At 40.7% G+C, this 18748-nt stretch overlaps 1 protein-coding gene across 3 annotated transcripts in view; it reads right to left on the bottom strand.

Moving 5' to 3' along the window:
* The window catches only part of orc1 (origin recognition complex, subunit 1), an 85110-nt gene extending 67052 nt beyond the window's left edge, over positions 1–18058 (bottom strand). For 2 of the 3 annotated variants that reach the window (XM_034082025.2, XM_034082026.2), the window contains exons 1-6: positions 17755–18058; positions 15078–15205; positions 14824–14996; positions 13686–14136; positions 10376–10607; positions 4092–4154 (exon numbers count right to left, since the gene is read on the bottom strand). In XM_034082025.2, the coding sequence (XP_033937916.1) occupies positions 4092–4154; positions 10376–10607; positions 13686–14136; positions 14824–14996; positions 15078–15205; positions 17755–17849 (1142 nt within the window). In that variant the 5' untranslated portion in view covers positions 17850–18058. The remainder of the gene's footprint in view (positions 1–4091; positions 4155–10375; positions 10608–13685; positions 14137–14823; positions 14997–15077; positions 15206–17754) is intronic. The other variant, XM_034082027.1, reaches the window with a different exon arrangement.
* Between the last annotated feature and the right edge of the window lie 690 nt (positions 18059–18748).

Here is an 18748-nt window from a genome sequence, read left to right as displayed (position 1 = left end):
TGGTCAATTAACAAACCTGTTACAAATGTGTTGTTCAATAAATTGGAGCCTTTGCCACATTTATTTATATAATTCCTACATAATGGGGCAGCTTCCCACTATGTTATGTAAATACAAGTCTTTGACAAGAAAATATGTGAATTTCTAAATATTTAATGTCAATCCCTGGTTTTGGTTCTCGTATCATCTGCACATCATCACCATGGAAACCTTTGATCTCTGGACACTTCGTTAGCTCAAATATAAACACCTGTGTCATGGAACACGATGTCATAACTCTAACTGACATGCTCAGAGCAGCAGACATCAGATAATGGTTAATGGACCAGCCTTCAACATGTCTGTGCCATTAATGAGTTTTCCTCAAAAGCTGTTGCCATGGCACCCTCGCCGTAAAACACGATATTGCTATAACTCCTATGAGAATGGTCAAAAAGTGCTCAAACTTCACATGTGTGCTAACAGTCCAGCCATGAAGACATTTGACAGTTTTAAGATTTCTTCAAATGCCGTTGCCTTGGCAACAAAATGCTCACTATGAAACACGGTTTTCTCACAACTTCAGTTCAAATGCTAGAAATGGCCCAAAACGTCACAGGTTTGGTAACGATGCAGCCATCAACACATCTAAGCGTATTATGCGGTGTCATCAAATGCCGTTGCCATGGCGACAAATAATTCGCCATCAAGTTAGTTCAAAAGTTTGCAGTTCAAATATTCTGCTGCTTTTCCAAGCCTTTTTACTTACTTTTCTTCTCTCATCACACATTCAAGCCCCCAGTGTTCATGTACAGGGTATATGCAGGAATCCTGAAGTCAAATTTAATACCTTTTAAGACCTTTTTTAAGACCCTTTCCATACATTTTAAGACCTCATCGCAACTTCGAGTTCTAACCGGTTACATTGGCGACACACTTTACCTCACATTGACTATATTGATTGTAAGATAGCACAACTAAACAGAGTGCAGACAGACTACTGAAGCCTCCTCTCCACATGAACTTCAACCTCTCTGTGAAGGTCAGGTTTAATGCAGCATGCTGCTTTGATGCTTCTGTACTCTGTGCTCTTTCATTCCAGTAAAACTCCTCAGAAACCAGTAGAAACCAGTATTTGACCAATAAACAAAACAATTGACAAAACTTTGAACTATGAAATATATTAAACTTTGGTGAGCTTCAGCGGGGTAATGCCATATAGGAGCTCCCTCACAAATACCCAGGGGTTCAATTGGGCTGGGGCTGTCCGGGGCTAAGCCCGGCACATAGGACGATGCTCTGACGTCATCACCATCACACATTTGTCATATGTTTACAAAAAACAATATATATGTCAAGACTTTTCTCGTTCTTAATATAGACTATATTTAGGGTCGATATGTGTTGACCTTACTTTAAAATAGCAGATCTCTGTGACCGGATATAGTTTGGCTTAGACCCCGGCCCACGAGGGGCCTCATACAGTAAAACGCAAACGCAAAAAAGTCCCCCCCCAGAGCGGAGCAAGGCAACGAAACTTAAAATAAGAAGCAGCATTTTATGGCACGCTATGCATGGGGCCGCCTTGAGGGGGTTTCCTGACATGTTGTTTCAGTAAATTAAAGGGTGTTTCATGTTGTCGTTGCTGTGGACCTTCTTAATACCTTGGAAAATGCCGTTTAATACTTTTTAATAGCCTTCATTTTCGCTAAATTGATTTATCAACTTTTAATACTTTTTAAGACCCCGCGAACACCCTGATGTATCATTTCAATCTAAATTCACTTTCTTCTAACACATTACATTTCAGCATTGCAATTCAGCGTCAGCTTTTCAGCATAAAGCATTCCCACTAGCAATTTCTTCAGGAATTGCATTCTCTAGTTGTTAATTAACATGCATATTAGCAGTATGTTGGCTCTTTTTTAGTCATTATAAAACACTTATTAATGCCTTATTCTACATGACCGTATTCTACAAGTAATAAGCCATTAGTTGAGTTTTTCCTCAATAACCCTGTAATTAGTGCTTATTTATTGCAAGTAAGGAAGTTGTTGGACATGAGTTTTGGTCTTAATATGCTCTGCTCAATATGGGCCTAATAAGGCAGTAGTACCACAAGAATAGTAATTCTTCCATAATAATACTTAAAGGTCCCACTGTGATGGCTATTTCTACGGATCATAATTCCATTGTTGAGGTATACTAGAATAGATTTATATTGTGCAATTTTCCAAACTCACATTGGTTTCTCATACAGCATCTCTGTATATAGCATGTGTATTCATATGTCACTGTCCTAAACGGCTTGTTGGAGCTCAACACACGTGATGACGTCACCAACGAATCGACGACTGAATTAGTTGGCAACTAATTTGGTCGATTTTAACCGATTAAGTCGATTAGTTGTTGCAGCTCTAATTACAATGCGTTCATGTACAATCAGTGAAGAGTGTGTGTATTATATTTTATTTAATGAACTGGGTCAGAGAGAAAGACCTGCAGGTAGGTAGGTGTGTGTATATATTATCTATGGAAACACTATATGTATACATCAGGCATGAAAACGGGTCAGGGGTGAAAAAGGTGAGAAGTACATTATCTTTCTAGGGGGGTCCGGGGGCTTGCTCCCCCGGAAGAAAATGTTGAATATTCCATATTTTAAAGCATCAATCTGATGTATTTTGAGATGCATTTTTTTTGCCAACCTGGGGAGAGCTGGAGAAACTTAACTTCAGCCATGAGTCAAAAATATTATGGCCTCCTTACTAAGTATTATCAGGGATGCAAACTCATCAGGTATGGAAAAGGTGACAAGGATCCGAGCCCCCCGACCCCACGGAATATCGGCTTTAAAATTAGGAATAACAGAGGATTTTAGCAGTCAAAACAACTAAAGCAGCAGTGTTAATAATAACAGAAACGCTAAAGAGTCACATCAAATAGAAATATATAAAAGCATTTATTTGAATTGTGTAGCAGTCAGTTTATAATTTTGGCAGCACTGTTGAGCATTTTGAAAATCTATTGTCATGCCTCTGTGCAAGGCTTAGTCTTTCTATCTTTATGGCATCTGGTGTAAAGTAACTAAATTCATAAACTCAAGTACTATACTTGGGTAAAATGTTGAGATACTTGTACTTGTACTTTATTGTATTTCAATGTTTTGCTACTTTGTTGTTCTTCTCCTCTACAGTTCAGAGGTAAATGGTGTACTTTGACTCCACTACATGTATTAATACCTTTAGTTACTTTACAGATGTGGATGAATGATGTGAAATCTAATCAAGTGTTAAATCAGACTTTATTTCCACCTGGAGTAAATCCACAAGCTACCCTGCAGTATACAAAGTCATTCAAACTAGCTGTACCTTTACCAGCTTTGAGAACACTTTCACGATCAATCATTATAAAACATATCATATATATTATTCTGAAATGGACCAATCTGCACAACGACTACTTTTACTGTCGCTACTTTCACTATATTTTGATGAGAATACTTTTCTACTTTTACTTGAGGAACATTTTGAATGCAGTACTTTTACTAACAGAGTATTCCTTCCTACACTTTGGTACTTCTACTTTTACTCAAGTACAAGACCTGAGTACTTCTACTTTTACTCAAGTACAAGATCTGAGTATTTCTGCTTTTAATCAAGTACAAGATCTGAGTACTTCTACTTTTAATCAAGTACAAGATCTGAGTATTTCTGCTTTTAAATCAAGTACAAGATCTGAGTACTTCTACTTTTACTCAAGTACAAGATCTGAGTATTTCTGCTTTTAAATCAAGTACAAGATCTGAGTACTTCTACTTTTACTCAAGTACAAGATCTATACTTATACCACCTCCGTTTATAGCCTATGAAAAAAAAGGTGAGTGATTTTTATGCCTGAATTGATGAAATTAATTAACTTTTCCACAATATTCAATTTTTTTTAGATGCACCTGTATGTATATATATATCTGTCAGAAAAAAATCGCAATTCGACTATTTCCCCAAAGTGTGTGTGTGTGTGTGTGTGTGTGTGTGTGTGTGTGTGTGTGTGTGTGTGTGTGTGTGTGTGTGTGTGTGTGTGTGTGTGTGTGTGTGTGTGTGTGTACTCACAGCATTTCCAGGGCAGGTTCCTTCAGTGTTTGCAGTTCTCTTTTTTTGGAGGGAGTGGTAGCTCTGTTTAAAGACACATTGGATTGTAGTGGTTATATGGCACCGTAACTTTCATGATATAATTTCTCGGTCATAATCGGTTGTTTCCGTGAACGGCCGACTGTTGTGGGACGGCAAATGCTGCGGCCGCAAGGCATTGTGGGGCAGCATTTTCCCCTCTCCTTTCGGTGAGGGAGGTCCAGTGGTTCCTAAGCTAAAAGGAGGTTATAGTTTGAAACCTCCTTTCTTATCATCTAGAGCAGGGGTTTCCCGGAGGTGTTACTGCCGGGCCGTGAAATAGCTGTGAGTTTATCGTAATATATATATTATTATATATTATATATAATATATATTATTTCATCCAGTAGGCTAGTTAATCTTTCACGAGATAACCATTGAAAATGGCTTTTATGATGTTCCGAGGGATTCGGCGGCTCAGCCTGGTCTCAGCCTCTTGTGCGCACGAGAAAGTTACCGGTGCACCAAGTAGGAAGAGGAGCGCACAGGAGACAACCGTTTGATTGCAGACTGTTATGTTTATGTGGGGAAATGGCAGTGCATACATTATTTGAGATATATTTCAAACTCGGACTTCATTTTAAGGACATGTCGGCCAGGGGTGTAGAGCTATATGTTTATTTTATTAGCTTTTCTTTTTAATGACTGATTTTAAATGCCATTTTCTTAATGTCTTTCATTTTTTTGTAAAGCACTTTGAATTGCCTTGTGTTGAAAAGTGCTATATAAATAAACTTGCCTTGCCTTTGTTTAAGCACCGGATTGGCAAAACAGGAGAGTAAACCAGTCTGCCTTGATCTATGAATTCATGTCCAGGACTCTCACGGTATCTGCTGCCCGCAGCTGTTTTATAGAAGGAAAAACTCCTTCACTTCATGAAATGGCTGTAGGCAGCATCAGGAGGCAGCGGGACGTGTAACTCCACTTCTGAGAAGTGCAGCACCAGCGCGCAGAGAGCTGTGCCTTTTTACGCACCGCCTTCGCTGTGTTTACCTTCATCAGAACAGCGAGTAACTGCAGGCTGCTACGTGTTAACCACACACACCTCTACACACATCGAACTGCCCGATTACTCCCCCTTTTATTAGTTTTATGAAGGAGATGTCCAGTCACCAAGGCGCATGGTGTGTGTGTGTGTGCTCTGCTCAGCCCTGTGTTTGTGTCTGTCCAACATCGGCATTTGTTTTCAAATGACCATGAACAGTAATTTACACACATCTGGCTAACTCCATAGGTAGCCTATATGCGGGTGTTCCCAAAATAAATTAGTTTAATCTTAATCTTGATGTAGTGCTCAATGCTGTCGGACGTGCACCGGAACGAACGTCACTATCATAAAACACACACACCTAACTTTTTTCCCCATCCTCCCGGAACCGTACCGAAATACAATCTAAGCCGTCCCGAAATTAATGTGGACCGTCCCGAATTTAAAATGTTAGTTTTTATACATCATCATTAGTTAAAACCATTCAAAGTGACCTTTAACATATATAAAACATCAGACAAATCATTAGATGATACTTCATCAACCTTTTTATTTGAGTAAATCATTCAATCACATAAACAAAGGCCAAATATATTTAAACAAACACACAAGTGAGAAAATTACTCTAATATTGAATCCAATCAAGTCCCATCCAATTAACAAAAAAATCCAACACTGTGTCCTGAAGACAGAACCCGGAGTAACCACTAACCAGGATGACAGTCTGTAACCACTAACCAGGATGACAGTCTGTAACACAGTCAGGAGACCTTTACAAACTGCCCCGCCCCCTCGCACACAGACGGGAGAGAGAGATCTCGTCTGGATTGGAAAGCTCGAAAATACATCGGACGCATGTTGTAGTCTTATTGCATATTAGAAACGGAGTTGGTGAAACTAAAACTAAGATATAATGTGTATGTAGCAATAATACACATGATATATTTTTTAAATGTCTCCAGTACCGATAAAAAGTCCGATAACGTCGGAGCTTAACGTTACCACTGTCTTTAATAATTCCGGCCCGGGGCCCGTTTAATACCGGGGCTCGGTACCCATCCCTACATGGGGAGAGGCGCAGCATATTGCTAAGGACTAAATACGATGGAGAGTTCTCATCTCAGCCTTATTACCCATAGGGAATGAAGAGGAGTAGCCCAAGTAAATAAAGAGGCCGGCGCTCCAGGGTCTGGTTCTGCCGTGCGTTTTTGTGATGTAATGGTAAAACACTTCAGAATCCCTCCACGGGATGCCATTGTACATCACTCAACCCGCGAAATACACACTCATTACATAGCTAGACCCGCAAATTTGCGGGTCAGCCAGCGGCACAGCTGTAGCTACATGTGTGTGTATTTCGCGGGTTTCTAAATGTTTTGTGTGAGTGTGTTGATCATGGTGTTTATGTTGACAAGGAGGTTTAATAACCGTGTGCTACACAAAACGTGCAGTCTGTTTCATTTTCATCGCCGTTTATAGTAGAGTTAGCAGGGTATTTTTATTTTAACTCTCGTCCCAAAATAATTTTTTATCCTCCCCGACACTATTTTTTTCGGCCCCGGGACGACCTTAAACACACACACACACACACACACAATGTGCCTTCACCTCGTTTTCCCATCACTGGATTATCCGTAAATCATACAAACAAAACCAAAACGTTGATTTATAAATCCGTTTTGGTTTAAAAACTGAATAACGTCGGTTTTTTTTGGTTTTCCGTTTTTCCGACAAAGCAAAAAACGAAACCGGTTCTTTTTTAAACGTTGTTAATATGTTTTGGATGCATTGTTCTATTATTTGTTCAGGCTGGTGAGTAAATATTCAAACCAGTTAAAATTGACAACCGGTCCGCAGTTTTTTTTTTTTTTTTTTTTTTTTTTTTTTTTAATGTAGCCTATCTGCCGGTCCTTGGCACAATAAAGGTTGGGAACCCCTAATTCAACACATTCGCTAACCTGTCTGTCTTTAAATTCTTTAAACAGCTCTGGATGCCGGTCGGCAGGTGCTTAGCCAAGTTTGATGTGTTGGCTCCCTTGGTTTGCAGGGATCTAAAACATTTCTCACAGACAGGCCTCGTGGTGTCCGTAGGCTTGCCCTCACTGTCAGAGATATAGCTCAAATACTTCCAAATTTAGCTTCTGGCGTCTTTTTTGTCAACAAGCCGAGGCGCAGCGGCAGTTGCACTCCCACTTGCAGCCATGCCTCTCGTTTTCTCACATGCTCTGGCAGCTAGAGCGTGGCCGAGTGCACGAGAGAGGGGAGGGACTTAGAACGTGCTTGAGAGGGGCAGGACTGCAGGCACGGCTGCAGTGCAGGGAATGGAAGCAGAGCGCTGAACACACACGGCTCTTAATAAAACGGCACTTTCTCACCGGAGTACTTTTCCCCGCCATTCTTAAAGTACCGATACTAATGAAACTGAGGAATCGTACCGTTTTTAACGGCAGGGTATTGCGGTACCTTTCAAGTATCGGTACTAGGGTTGCCAGAAACGGACCATGATCAAAATCGATATTCGATATTCGGCAGCCCTGGCGAATAATAATTGATTATTCAACCCCCCACAGGAGAAAAAAAAAAAAAAAAAAACAGACAGAAGGAATTCCGCTGTTTTCTTTACTAGAACATGTTTAACAGTACAAACAACAAACAAGCATGTCATCACAACGACGTGGCCTTGAAGTGAAGTTAGTAATGGCCAGCTGTGCTGCGTCTTTCTCTGTAACCTCTTTGGCGTGCTTCGCACTCAAATGCGAACGCATTGTTGAGGTTGAGTTGTGATAGACCAACGTCTTTTCGCAGAGCTTGCATTTAACTTCCTTTGGACTTGTATGTTCGAAGTAGTTCCACAAGGAGGAACTCTTTTTACCTGCCGGCTGTCGCTTTGTTCATCTTTATTCGCACGTGTGAGGGAGAGGGGGGTGGGGGCGGGGTCGGTGTGTAGCGTGCTGCAGCAGCAGTCTGCACGCAGGCTTCCTCCAAGTTTACAGTAAAACAAACTGGTGGTGTGACCAATGGCCATTTACAATTATTAATACTATTACTATTATTAGCATATATATATTTATATATATTTTGGTTGAAACTAAGCCAGAAAAAAAAAAAATACATAAATAATAAAAAATATATATATAGCCTAAATAAAAAAAAAATAAAAAATCGATTTTTAAAAATAATATTCGATTATGGAGACTGTAACGAATATTCGAATAATCGAATAATCGCTGGCATCCCTAATCGGTACACCGTGCAACACTACACTGGATTATTTAATTTTCATAGACCCAACATAATAACCAGGACAATGTGGCATCTGAACAGCTGATCCAGATAGATCAATGTCAGCCATGTCCAAAGGTTTTTTGACCTTAAGAGTAGTTGTTCAATAAATACAAAAAATATAGTTTGTGTCACCTTGCTATAAAGTGGTTAAAAAACCTGGTTAAACACAGATTTAAACAGAGATAACTGCTTTAAACCGCTCTTGTGTTGGATAAAAGTCCTCAGCAGGTAGAGTTAATGATGGAGGAAGTGTTACCAAATGGCTTTGTTGGGACACCCAGGGTTGCGGTCAAATAGTCAATTTAGCTTAGGAACCTTCCTCACCAAAAATATTATGATATATTTATAATTCTGCAAATATTACGATAAACTCACAGCTATTTCGCGGCCCGGCAGTAACACCTCCGCGGCCCGGTACCGGTCCGCGGACCGGTGGTTGAGAACCCCTGCTCAAGATGATAAGAAAGGAGGTTTCAAACCATAACCTCCTTTTAGCTTAGGAACCACTGGACCTCCCTCACCGAAAGGAGAGGGGAAAATGCTGCCCCACAATGCCTTGCGGCCGCAGCATTTGCCGTCCCACAACAGTCGGCCGTTCACGGAAACAACCGATTATGACCGAGAAATTATATCATGAAAGTTACGGTGCTTATTAAGCATTTTAAAACGTATGTGGTAAGTTGCCAAAGTGCTTTGTTTTGAACGTTCATCAGTATTATAATCAAAAAGAGAAATATGAACGTTACAGTTGTTACGCCCAGGTCTAGGGGAACCTAGGCTCAGCACTTTACTGAGCTGTTTGGGGTTTGTTAAACTTTTAAAATATGTTTGAATGGTGATAGATGTTGAGGACTGACGTTTATAATAAATACAGTATTTATTTTAAGATATTTTCATGTGTGGACCAGAGGAAGAGGGTGACGAGCATAAGTTTCACTTTCCTTTTTATTTCAATTCCAACTTTGGTCCTGAAGAATATGTTTCTCTGTTGTCCACGTTCATAAAGCAAAGCAGCAGCATCAGAGCACGGTGTAGAGTCTTTAGATGAGTTTACAGTAGTCCCTCGTTCTTATTATACATCCATGTTGTAGTCCGCTGTATAGAAAACTGTAGTTTCCATAGTTTCCCCACAGCAGCGGACGTACATTTATGACGTCCGCTGGCGCATCATAAACACGTGGGATACTGAAAGTGCATTCGGATTCTCTAACGTACTAAACGTCCAAGTCCTTTTGAGTTCTCCTAAAAAAATACGATGTCCTTCAGGTGTGAGTCTGCACAGTGGGGTAAAGGTGTTTTAGAGTTTACAGTCACACAAGTGATAGCGTATTTGGGTCCAATGTGGCTAACATCTGCAATATACATTTTGTCAATAATGATTTATATTACTGTACCATTACATGTTAATAAAATATAAAAAAAATATTTTATAAAACAAAAAAGTTGTTTGAGATGATGCTTAATGTTAATATGAATTATTGTCATTTATTTTGTTTATTGTTCTCATTGTTTAAAAGTTTGTGTTACGGTTATGGTTCTGGTGTGAAATAAAGCACAATAATTACATTTAAGACTGTTTACCTTTTTTTAAGAAAAGTATCGAAAAAGAATCGGAATCGCAATTCTTGACTTGGTATCGGTATCGAAACCAAAATGTTGGTATCGTCACAACACTAATCCAGTGTAGACTTGCCCCTTATTCAAATTGTCTTGATTATTGGACATTAAGATGTTGACCTGGTGATGGCCCTAGGAGGAGTCGGTGGATCACAAAAGTTATAACAATTCATTATAGAGGAAATGTGAACCACATTTCATCACAATCCATCCAATTGTTGTTGAGAGCTTTATTTATTTTTTGAAGACTGACATATTTCTCTGTGCTGCTAGCACAGCTACGTTTTTTTTGCCGATATACTGTGGGCGCTTTGACTGCGTGAGAGCCGACTCTGACCTGGTGGAGTGGTCTGATGATGGAGAGCTGTTGATCTCAGACAGACACATTTTGTTGAGGAGGACAGACGACTTCAGGTTCTTCCTTAGAGGAGTGAGGCTGTGTTTGAGCAGCACGGCCTGAGGAGGGGGGGAAGACGACAGTCTCTGAGCCAACATCAGCTCCGACTCTGGGTCCTCGTCCAGAAGCTGGTTCAGGTGGTCCTCAGCAATCGCAGACTTTTTTTCTGGACCTGACAAAACCAGGAGAAAACGTGACCTCAGGATTTCAGAAACGAGCAGAATGAGCCATCATATATGAAAATGCTTAAACTGCCTACTCTATCATAACTTATTTACCCGCACATATTGCCAATTAGTTCCGCAAACCGACCCGACCCTTCGGCACAAGATCCGCAAATCGACACACAAAATATGCAATTATTAACACACGCAGTTGCTATGGGTTCAACGCGTCAGAGCGAGCAAGTCATTTCATTGGACGAGAGGCATACTATGAGAGCTGGTCACAGGGATGCGTTCAAATGTAGTCAGTAATTTGAGGACCTGTCGAAATGGCGAACGCAGATAAAGTTGAGCTCGAAAATCCTCCAGCATCATTGAAGTCTCCGGTTTGGGAACATTTTGGTTTCGCAGTTACGTACAAGAATGACGGACAAAGACAGGTGGACCGAACCAAAGCTGTTTGTCGGCATTGTTCAACTACAATTGGTTACGCGGCTGGCAATACATCACACTTGCACACTCATTTGAAAAGGCATCACCCGAACGTGAATATCACCGGTACCAAAAGAAAAAAGACTGAAGTGCAAACCCAACTCCCGCTAGCATTTAGCCTCCACCACTCGCAACAAGTTCAGACCGAGCCAAAGCTATTACAAACGCCAAATATCCTTATGTTGCCATGTTAGCAAAGTGCTACCTGGCTGTATCTGCTACCTCTGTCCCTAGAGAGGGTGTTCTCCACAGAGACATTGTTAGTGCCAGCAGATCTGCCCTTTCGGCAAGCAATGTGGACAAGTTCATTTTTCTTTAAAAAAACATGAAAATACAATGACAAGCAAGTCCTAATCTCAAGCTGGCTGCTTAGGTAGTACAGTTCAAATACAGATAATTTCAGTTCATCGAAATGCTGAACCTTAATGTTTATTTTGTTATATTTTGTATTTATTTGAGTGAATATTCAGTTTAATAATAATTAAAAACCCAAAACTAATAGTTTATGTTTTGTGAGTATTAGTACAGTAAAGTTCAAATACAGATTATTTCAGTTCATCGAAATGCTGCACCTTAATGTTTATTTTATTATATTTTGTATTTATTTGATTGAATATTCACAGTTTAATAATAATTTAAAAAACCCAAAAAATATTTTATGTTTTGTGATAATTGCTTCTGCTGTACCGAAAACGTACCGTGACCTAAAAACCGAGGTACGTACCGAACCGAAATGTTTGTGAACCGTTACACCCCTAATATATATATATTTATATTTTTGTTCAGTGTGTATATACATATAACAAAAATATAAATGCAACACTTTTGTTTTTGCTCCCATTTTTCATGAGATGAACTCAAAGATCTAAAACATTTTCTATATACACAAAATAACCATTTCTCTCAAATATTGTTCACAAATCTGAAACAATCTGTGATAGTGAGCACTTCTCCTTTGCCGAGATAATCCATCCCACCTCACAGGTGTGGCATATCAAGATGCTGATTAGACAGCATGATTATTGCACAGGCTGGCCACAATAAAAGGCCACTCTGAAACGTGCAGTTTTGCTTTATTGGGGGGGGGTCTGGGGGGGTCCGAAAACCAGTCAGTATCTGGTGTGACCACCATTCGCCTCACGCAGTGCAACACATCTCCTTCGCATAGAGTTGATCAGGTTGTTGATTGCGGCCTGTGGAATGTTGGTCCACTCCTCTTCAATGGCTGTGCCAAGTTGCTGGATATTGGCAGGAACTGGAACACGCTGTCGTATACGCCGATCCAGAGCATCCCATGCTCAATGGGTGACATGTCCGGTGAGTATGCTGGCCATGCAAGAACTGGGATGTTTTCAGCCTCCAGGAATTGTGTACAGATCCTTGCTACATGGGGCCGTGCATTATCATGCTGCACCATGAGGTGATGGTCGTGGATGAATGGCACAACAATGGGCCTCAGGATCTCGTCACGGTATCTCTGTGCATTCACAATGCCATCAATAAAATGCACCCGTGTTCGTCGTCCATAACATACGCCTGCCCATACCATAACACCACCATGGGCCACTCGATTCACAACATTGACATCAGAAAACCGCTCACCCACACGACGCCACACACGCTGTCTGCCATCTGCCCTGAACAGTGAAAACCGGGATTCATCCGTGAAGAGAACACCTCTCCAACGTGCCAGACGCCATCGAATGTGAGCATTTGCCCACTCAAGTCGGTTACGACGACGAACCGGAGTCAGGTCGAGACCCCGATGAGGACGACGAGCATGCAGATGAGCTTCCCTGAGACGGTTTCTGACAGTTTGTGCAGACATTCTTTGGTTATGCAAACCGATTGTTGCAGCAGCTGTCCGAGTGGCTGGTCTCAGACCATCTTGGAGGTGAACATGCTGGATGTGGAGGTCCTGGGCTGGTGTGGTTACACGTGGTCTGCGGTTGTGAGGCCGGTTGGATGTACTGCCAAATTCTCTGAAACGCCTTTGGAGACGGCTTATGGTAGAGAAATGAACATTCAATTCACGGGCAACAGCTCTGGTGGACATTCCTACTGTCAGCATGCCAATTGCACGCTCCCTCAAAACTTGCGACATCTGTGGCATTGTGCGGTGTGATAAAACTGAACATTTTAGAGTGGCCTTTTATTGTGGCCAGCCTAAGGCACACCTGTGCAATAATCATGCTGTAATCATGTAATCATGCTTGAAATGCCACACCTGTGAGGTGGGATGGATTATCTCGGCAAAGGAGAAGTGCTCACTATCACAGATTGTTTCAGATTTGTGAACAATATTTGAGAGAAATGGTTATTTTGTGTATATAGAAAATGTTTTAGATCTTTGAGTTCATCTCATGAAAAATGGGAGCAAAAACAAAAGTGTTGCATTTATATTTTTGTTCAGTGTATATATATATATATATATATATATCACATATTATGTTGCAATTTCTTGCTGCCTGTTGGCTGATATGCATTTGCCAAAACTGATAATTACACAAACTAAAATCTGCTAATACTAACACCAGCAAAGAAGGTGTATGCATGTGTGTATGTAAGTATGTATGTATGTATGTAACACTCACTGCTGAGTTCCAGTTTCTTGCGAATGCCGGGCGTCCTTGCAAAGGCATTCCTCCGTTTGGCGCTCAGGCATTTTGAGGCAGACCGTTTGGTGGCTGAGTGCATTGACTCTGCCTCGGCAGTACTGGGTTTCCCTGCACTCATGGTGGCCTTGGAGTATCTCACTTCCCCGGGAGCTGCCCGGCGCATGATGGCGAGATCTGGAGTGGGCAAGGCGCGCCGAGCAGGGCCTCGGGACGCTGGAGTCCCAGTAGGGGGAGAGCAAGGGGTTGAGGGGGAGAGGGATGATCTGGAACAGGGAGGAGGAGAAGAGGAGGAATCTGGAGAAAGATCAGAATCCACCTGAGCAGAGTCAACCGACTTAAAGGTTTTCGAGTCCCAGGACAGCTTCACATACAGGGTGTCTTGGTCGTCAGAGTCTGGGAACGGAGCTGCTCCATCCAGACGCTGTACCTGTGAACACAGGACAGACACATAGAGGGTTAGTGTAAAATGTTTAAAAGCGAACATTTTATCTCTTGCTTCTTGGAGGACCTGTCCATGAAGATATTTGACATCAGAAAACTACTTCAGTGGTGTTGATAAACTCGTACACACACACACACACTAATAATTACACTAATTTAGCATGGCATTACATTACTGTCAAACTTGCAACTGACAGATTCACAGCTTTTGGGATTGGAATCATCCTGGGTATAATTAATTGGGTCGTGATCAAGCTAAAATAAAGTCAATCAATGTCCAATCCTTTTTTTTACTGAACCCCACTGTTCTGGTTAGATTGAACTTTAAACCATGTGAGAGTTCTTAAGAAAGCCAATGGAGTAGGCTAGACGTGTCGTTTCAATGTGTCAGTCTGACATAAGTTTAATCAACCTTTAAGTAAACACAAGTGTCACATATGACTCTGAGAAGGACCCAATTAAGGAATGATCAGTGAAATCCTAGTTTTACGATAATTAGCTTCGGCTTTTATTTCTTTAATTATTCAAGTTTATTCAAATGTTTATAATTTGGTGTTGTTTGAACTGCAGTTATCAAGACCTAACCAAAGCACACTTGTCCAGTTCATAAAGAAAAAACTATGAATAAATGACAGGAATACTCTCATGTTATTCAGATGTCACTAAAAGTCACCTTCACAGGTCTGAGGATGGACTCAGCGTCCACCTCATCGTCACAGCTGCGGCCCTGGTAGTAGAAGATCTCCTGAGGGTGGGGCTCTCTGCCCAGCAGCTTCAGCTTGCTCAAAGGCACTTCAGACACACGAACAAACCACTGAACCACCACTTTCTTTTGTTTCCCGTTCTCTGAAACCCAAAGTGAGAGAGAAAAAGATTTTCAGTTACAGTCTTTGGGGACAAAGTCAAGTATAGCATTGAGTCTCTTACCGTCTCCATACAGCCGGATGACTTTGGCCACGTATGGGTTGTCTTCATCGTCTCCCTCTATGAGGATGTGTTGGCCAGTTTTAATGACAGTGACCCTGGGGAGACCCTCCACACTAATGTCCAAAGAGCTGGGATATACACATATTGAAATTATTAATCAAAAAAACATTACCACCAAATAAAATATGTATGTATTATCACAGATTAAAGTACGTAAGTAATTAAAATGAGCTCCACATTGATCACCTGCAACATTAAATAATAATAATAATTCAATATAACTATCTCCAGATATGCTTATTTTGATAAACTAAAAGATTAAATGTTCATTCATGTGTTGACAATTCTGCTGAAGATATAAACTGTTTTAAAAGCCTCTTAGATCAGCTAGAAAATGCATCATCACTATCTGAAACAGGAAACAGGACTACTGAGGAACGTGGTTTCACATCACAGCAGAGCTACAAACATACATACGGTCAAGCCAGCCTCCACTCGGGAAAACCTAGTCAAGCCAGCCCGCACGTGATATTGCGGTGCGCGAATATCCTATGCATTACGGTAGAATCCTGGAAACACTGCCTCTGTGTTTAGATGAGAATAAAACAAACTGTCCAGTATCAAAGACTAATTTCACTTCAGGGTGATAGCAGGACATCCCATCTAGTCACTTAGAAAAAATCAGGACATTCTGATATACAGTTTCAAAATAAAATACCTTTAAAATCTCTATTGTATGAGCTATCATCCCTGTTTTTAAATGAGAATAAAACAAACTGTCCAGTATCAAAGACTCATATCACTTCAAGGTGATAGCAGGACACCCCATCTAGTCACTCAGAAAAAATCATGACATTCTGATGTACCGTTTCAAAATAAAAGACCTTTGAAGTCTCATATATGAGCGATCATCCCTCTGTGTTTAGATGAGAATAAAACAAAAACTGTCCAGTATCAAAGACCCATCTCACTCCTGATTTTTTCTGAGTGACTAGATGGGGTGTCCTGCTATCACCCTGGAGTGAGAGGAGTCTTTGATACTGGACAGTTTTTGTTTTATTCTCATCTAAAAACATGGATGATAGCTCATACAATAGAGATTTCAACGGTCTTTTATTTTGAAACTGTACATCAGAATGTCATGATTTTTTCTAAGTGACTAGATGGGGTGTCCTGCTATCACCCTGGAGTGAGAGGAGTCTTTGATACTGGACAGTTTTTGTTTTATTCTCATCTAAAAACATGGATGATAGCTCATACAATAGAGATTTCAACGGTCTTTTATTTTGAAACTGTACATCAGAATGTCATGATTTTTTCTAAGTGACTAGATGGGGTGTCCTGCTATCACCCTGGAGTGAGAGGAGTCTTTGATACTGGACAGTTTTTGTTTTATTCTCATCTAAACACAGAGGGATGATAGCTCATATATGAGACTTCAAAGGTCTTTTATTTTGAAACTGTTCATCAGAATGTCCTGATCTTTTCTAAGTGACTAGATGGGGTGTCCTGCAATCACCCTGTAGTGAGATGAGTCTTTGATACTGGACAGTTTTTGTTTTATTCTCATCTAAACACAGGGATGATAGCTCATATATGAGATTTCAAAGGTATTTTATTTTGAAACTCTACATCAGAATGTCCTGATTTTTTCTGAGTGACTAGATGGGGTGTCCTGCTATCACCCTGGAGTGAGATGAGTCTTTGATACTGGACAGTTTTTGTTTGATTCTCAGCTAAAAACAGGGATGATAGCTCATATATGAGACTTCAAAGGTCTTTTATTTTGAAACTGTACATCAGAATGTCCTGATCTTTTCTAAGTGACTAGATGGGGTGTCCTGCTATCACCCTGGAGTGAGATGAGTCTTTGATACTGGACAGTTTTTGTTTTATTCTCATCTTAACACAGAGGGATGATAGCTCATATATGAGACTTAAAATGTCTTTTATTTTGAAACTGTACATCAGAATGTCATGATTTTTTCTGAGTGACTAGATGGCGTGTCCTGCTATCACCCTGGAGGGAGATGAGTCTTTGATACTGGACAGTTTTTGTTTTATTCTCATCTAAAAACAGGGATGATAGCTCATACAATAGAGATTTCAAAGGTCTTTTATTTTGAAACTCTACTTCACAATGTCCTGATTTTTTCTAAGTGACTAGATGGGATGTCCTGCCATCACCCTGAAGTGAAATGAGTCTTTGACAGTTTTAGTTTTATTCTCATCTAAACACAGAGGCAGTGTTTCCAGGATTCTACCGTAATGCATAGGATATTCGCGCACCGCAATATCACTTGCGGGCTGGCTTGACTAGCTTTTCCCGAGTGGAGGATGGCTTGACCGCAGTTATGACAGATTGCTTCAGATTAAACTACCCAACAGTATATAAATAAGTTAACATTAGAAATACCTAATACAACTACAGAAGGGAAATGTAACAAACACAATAATGCTGCAGTAACATTCATCCAGACATTATATATTAAACCACTAAAAGTGCTTAAAGAGCAGTCTGCTTAACATGTTCCCTACACGCGTGTACATCACTAAGGTTTCCAATGCACGAGTATTTCACTGTGGTAGCCTACGTGTACTTCAGCAAACAATCGGAATATTTACTTTGCGACTGAAAAGCGTTCTCCTTTCGAAGTGACTACTGAAAGATACTCACGTATATTCACATGTTTTTAACTTCCTGTTGAAACTGATGGGCTTTCCTCGCCACTTGTAGACTCGTCTGACTCTCAGCCGGGTGAAATACTTCATCCTGTTTCCTTGCTGTCTGCTGCAGTTCAGATAAAACAATAATTAATATAGGTAAAAAAGCTCTGTTTGATTTCATTCAAACACCGCATAGGAAGAAGATACGCTTTTAAAGAAACAGCCTCAAAAGAAAACACCGCCGCAGACAGGATTTCCCGCGAAAATCGCAAAGGCTGCAGTTTATTCTTCGCTGTTTCAAAGACAAGGCAGATCAGAAAGAGTGCATGCTGCCCGCTACTGGACGGGAGGGTAAAATATCATATGTGATGTATAAAGAGTATCTTCTTCTTCTCTGTTATTGGCAGATTGCAAACAGCTTTAAGGTGCATACCGCCACCTACTGTACAAGGGTATGTATCACCATGTCATCCTATCACCACTTGTGGAAGTATACCACTGTGTTTACGTTATTTTAAATTATTCTAATCCGCCCTGTTTTACCCAAATACTTAAAAAGGGCCTTCCTGGTAGCTCTTACCCCCTCAACTTCTGTTCCCAGTATCCCCATCAGGCTCCACTCCCCTCCTGCCTCTCTGACCCTGTCACTTAGTTTTCTCTCTTGGTTTTGTAAATGTTGCAATGTAATATGATGTGTTCCACATTTTTTCTTTCACTCCACACCCCCTGCATCCTTCAAATTCACTTTTTCCCATTCTAAACATAGTGCTGTTGAATCCTATAGTTAGGGGGCTGACTGAATGCCCTCAGACAGAAGGGTTTGAGGTCTGTGATGCTATGAGCTATTGCCAAGAGGAGAGCTGTGTGTGTAGTGACCAAAGAAGTCCCCTCGAAGCCGACCGTTAACAATGTACAGACCCTGTGTTCGGCACAGCTGCAGTAGTTGCTGCCCGCTTTTGTTCCTGTGGGGATGTGAAGGGAGGGGAATGCTGTTTTGGCCATAT

Source organism: Pseudochaenichthys georgianus, chromosome 4, assembly GCF_902827115.2.
Source record: "Pseudochaenichthys georgianus chromosome 4, fPseGeo1.2, whole genome shotgun sequence".
NCBI lineage: Eukaryota > Metazoa > Chordata > Actinopteri > Perciformes > Channichthyidae > Pseudochaenichthys > Pseudochaenichthys georgianus.
This window is presented reverse-complemented; position numbering and strand designations above follow the sequence as displayed.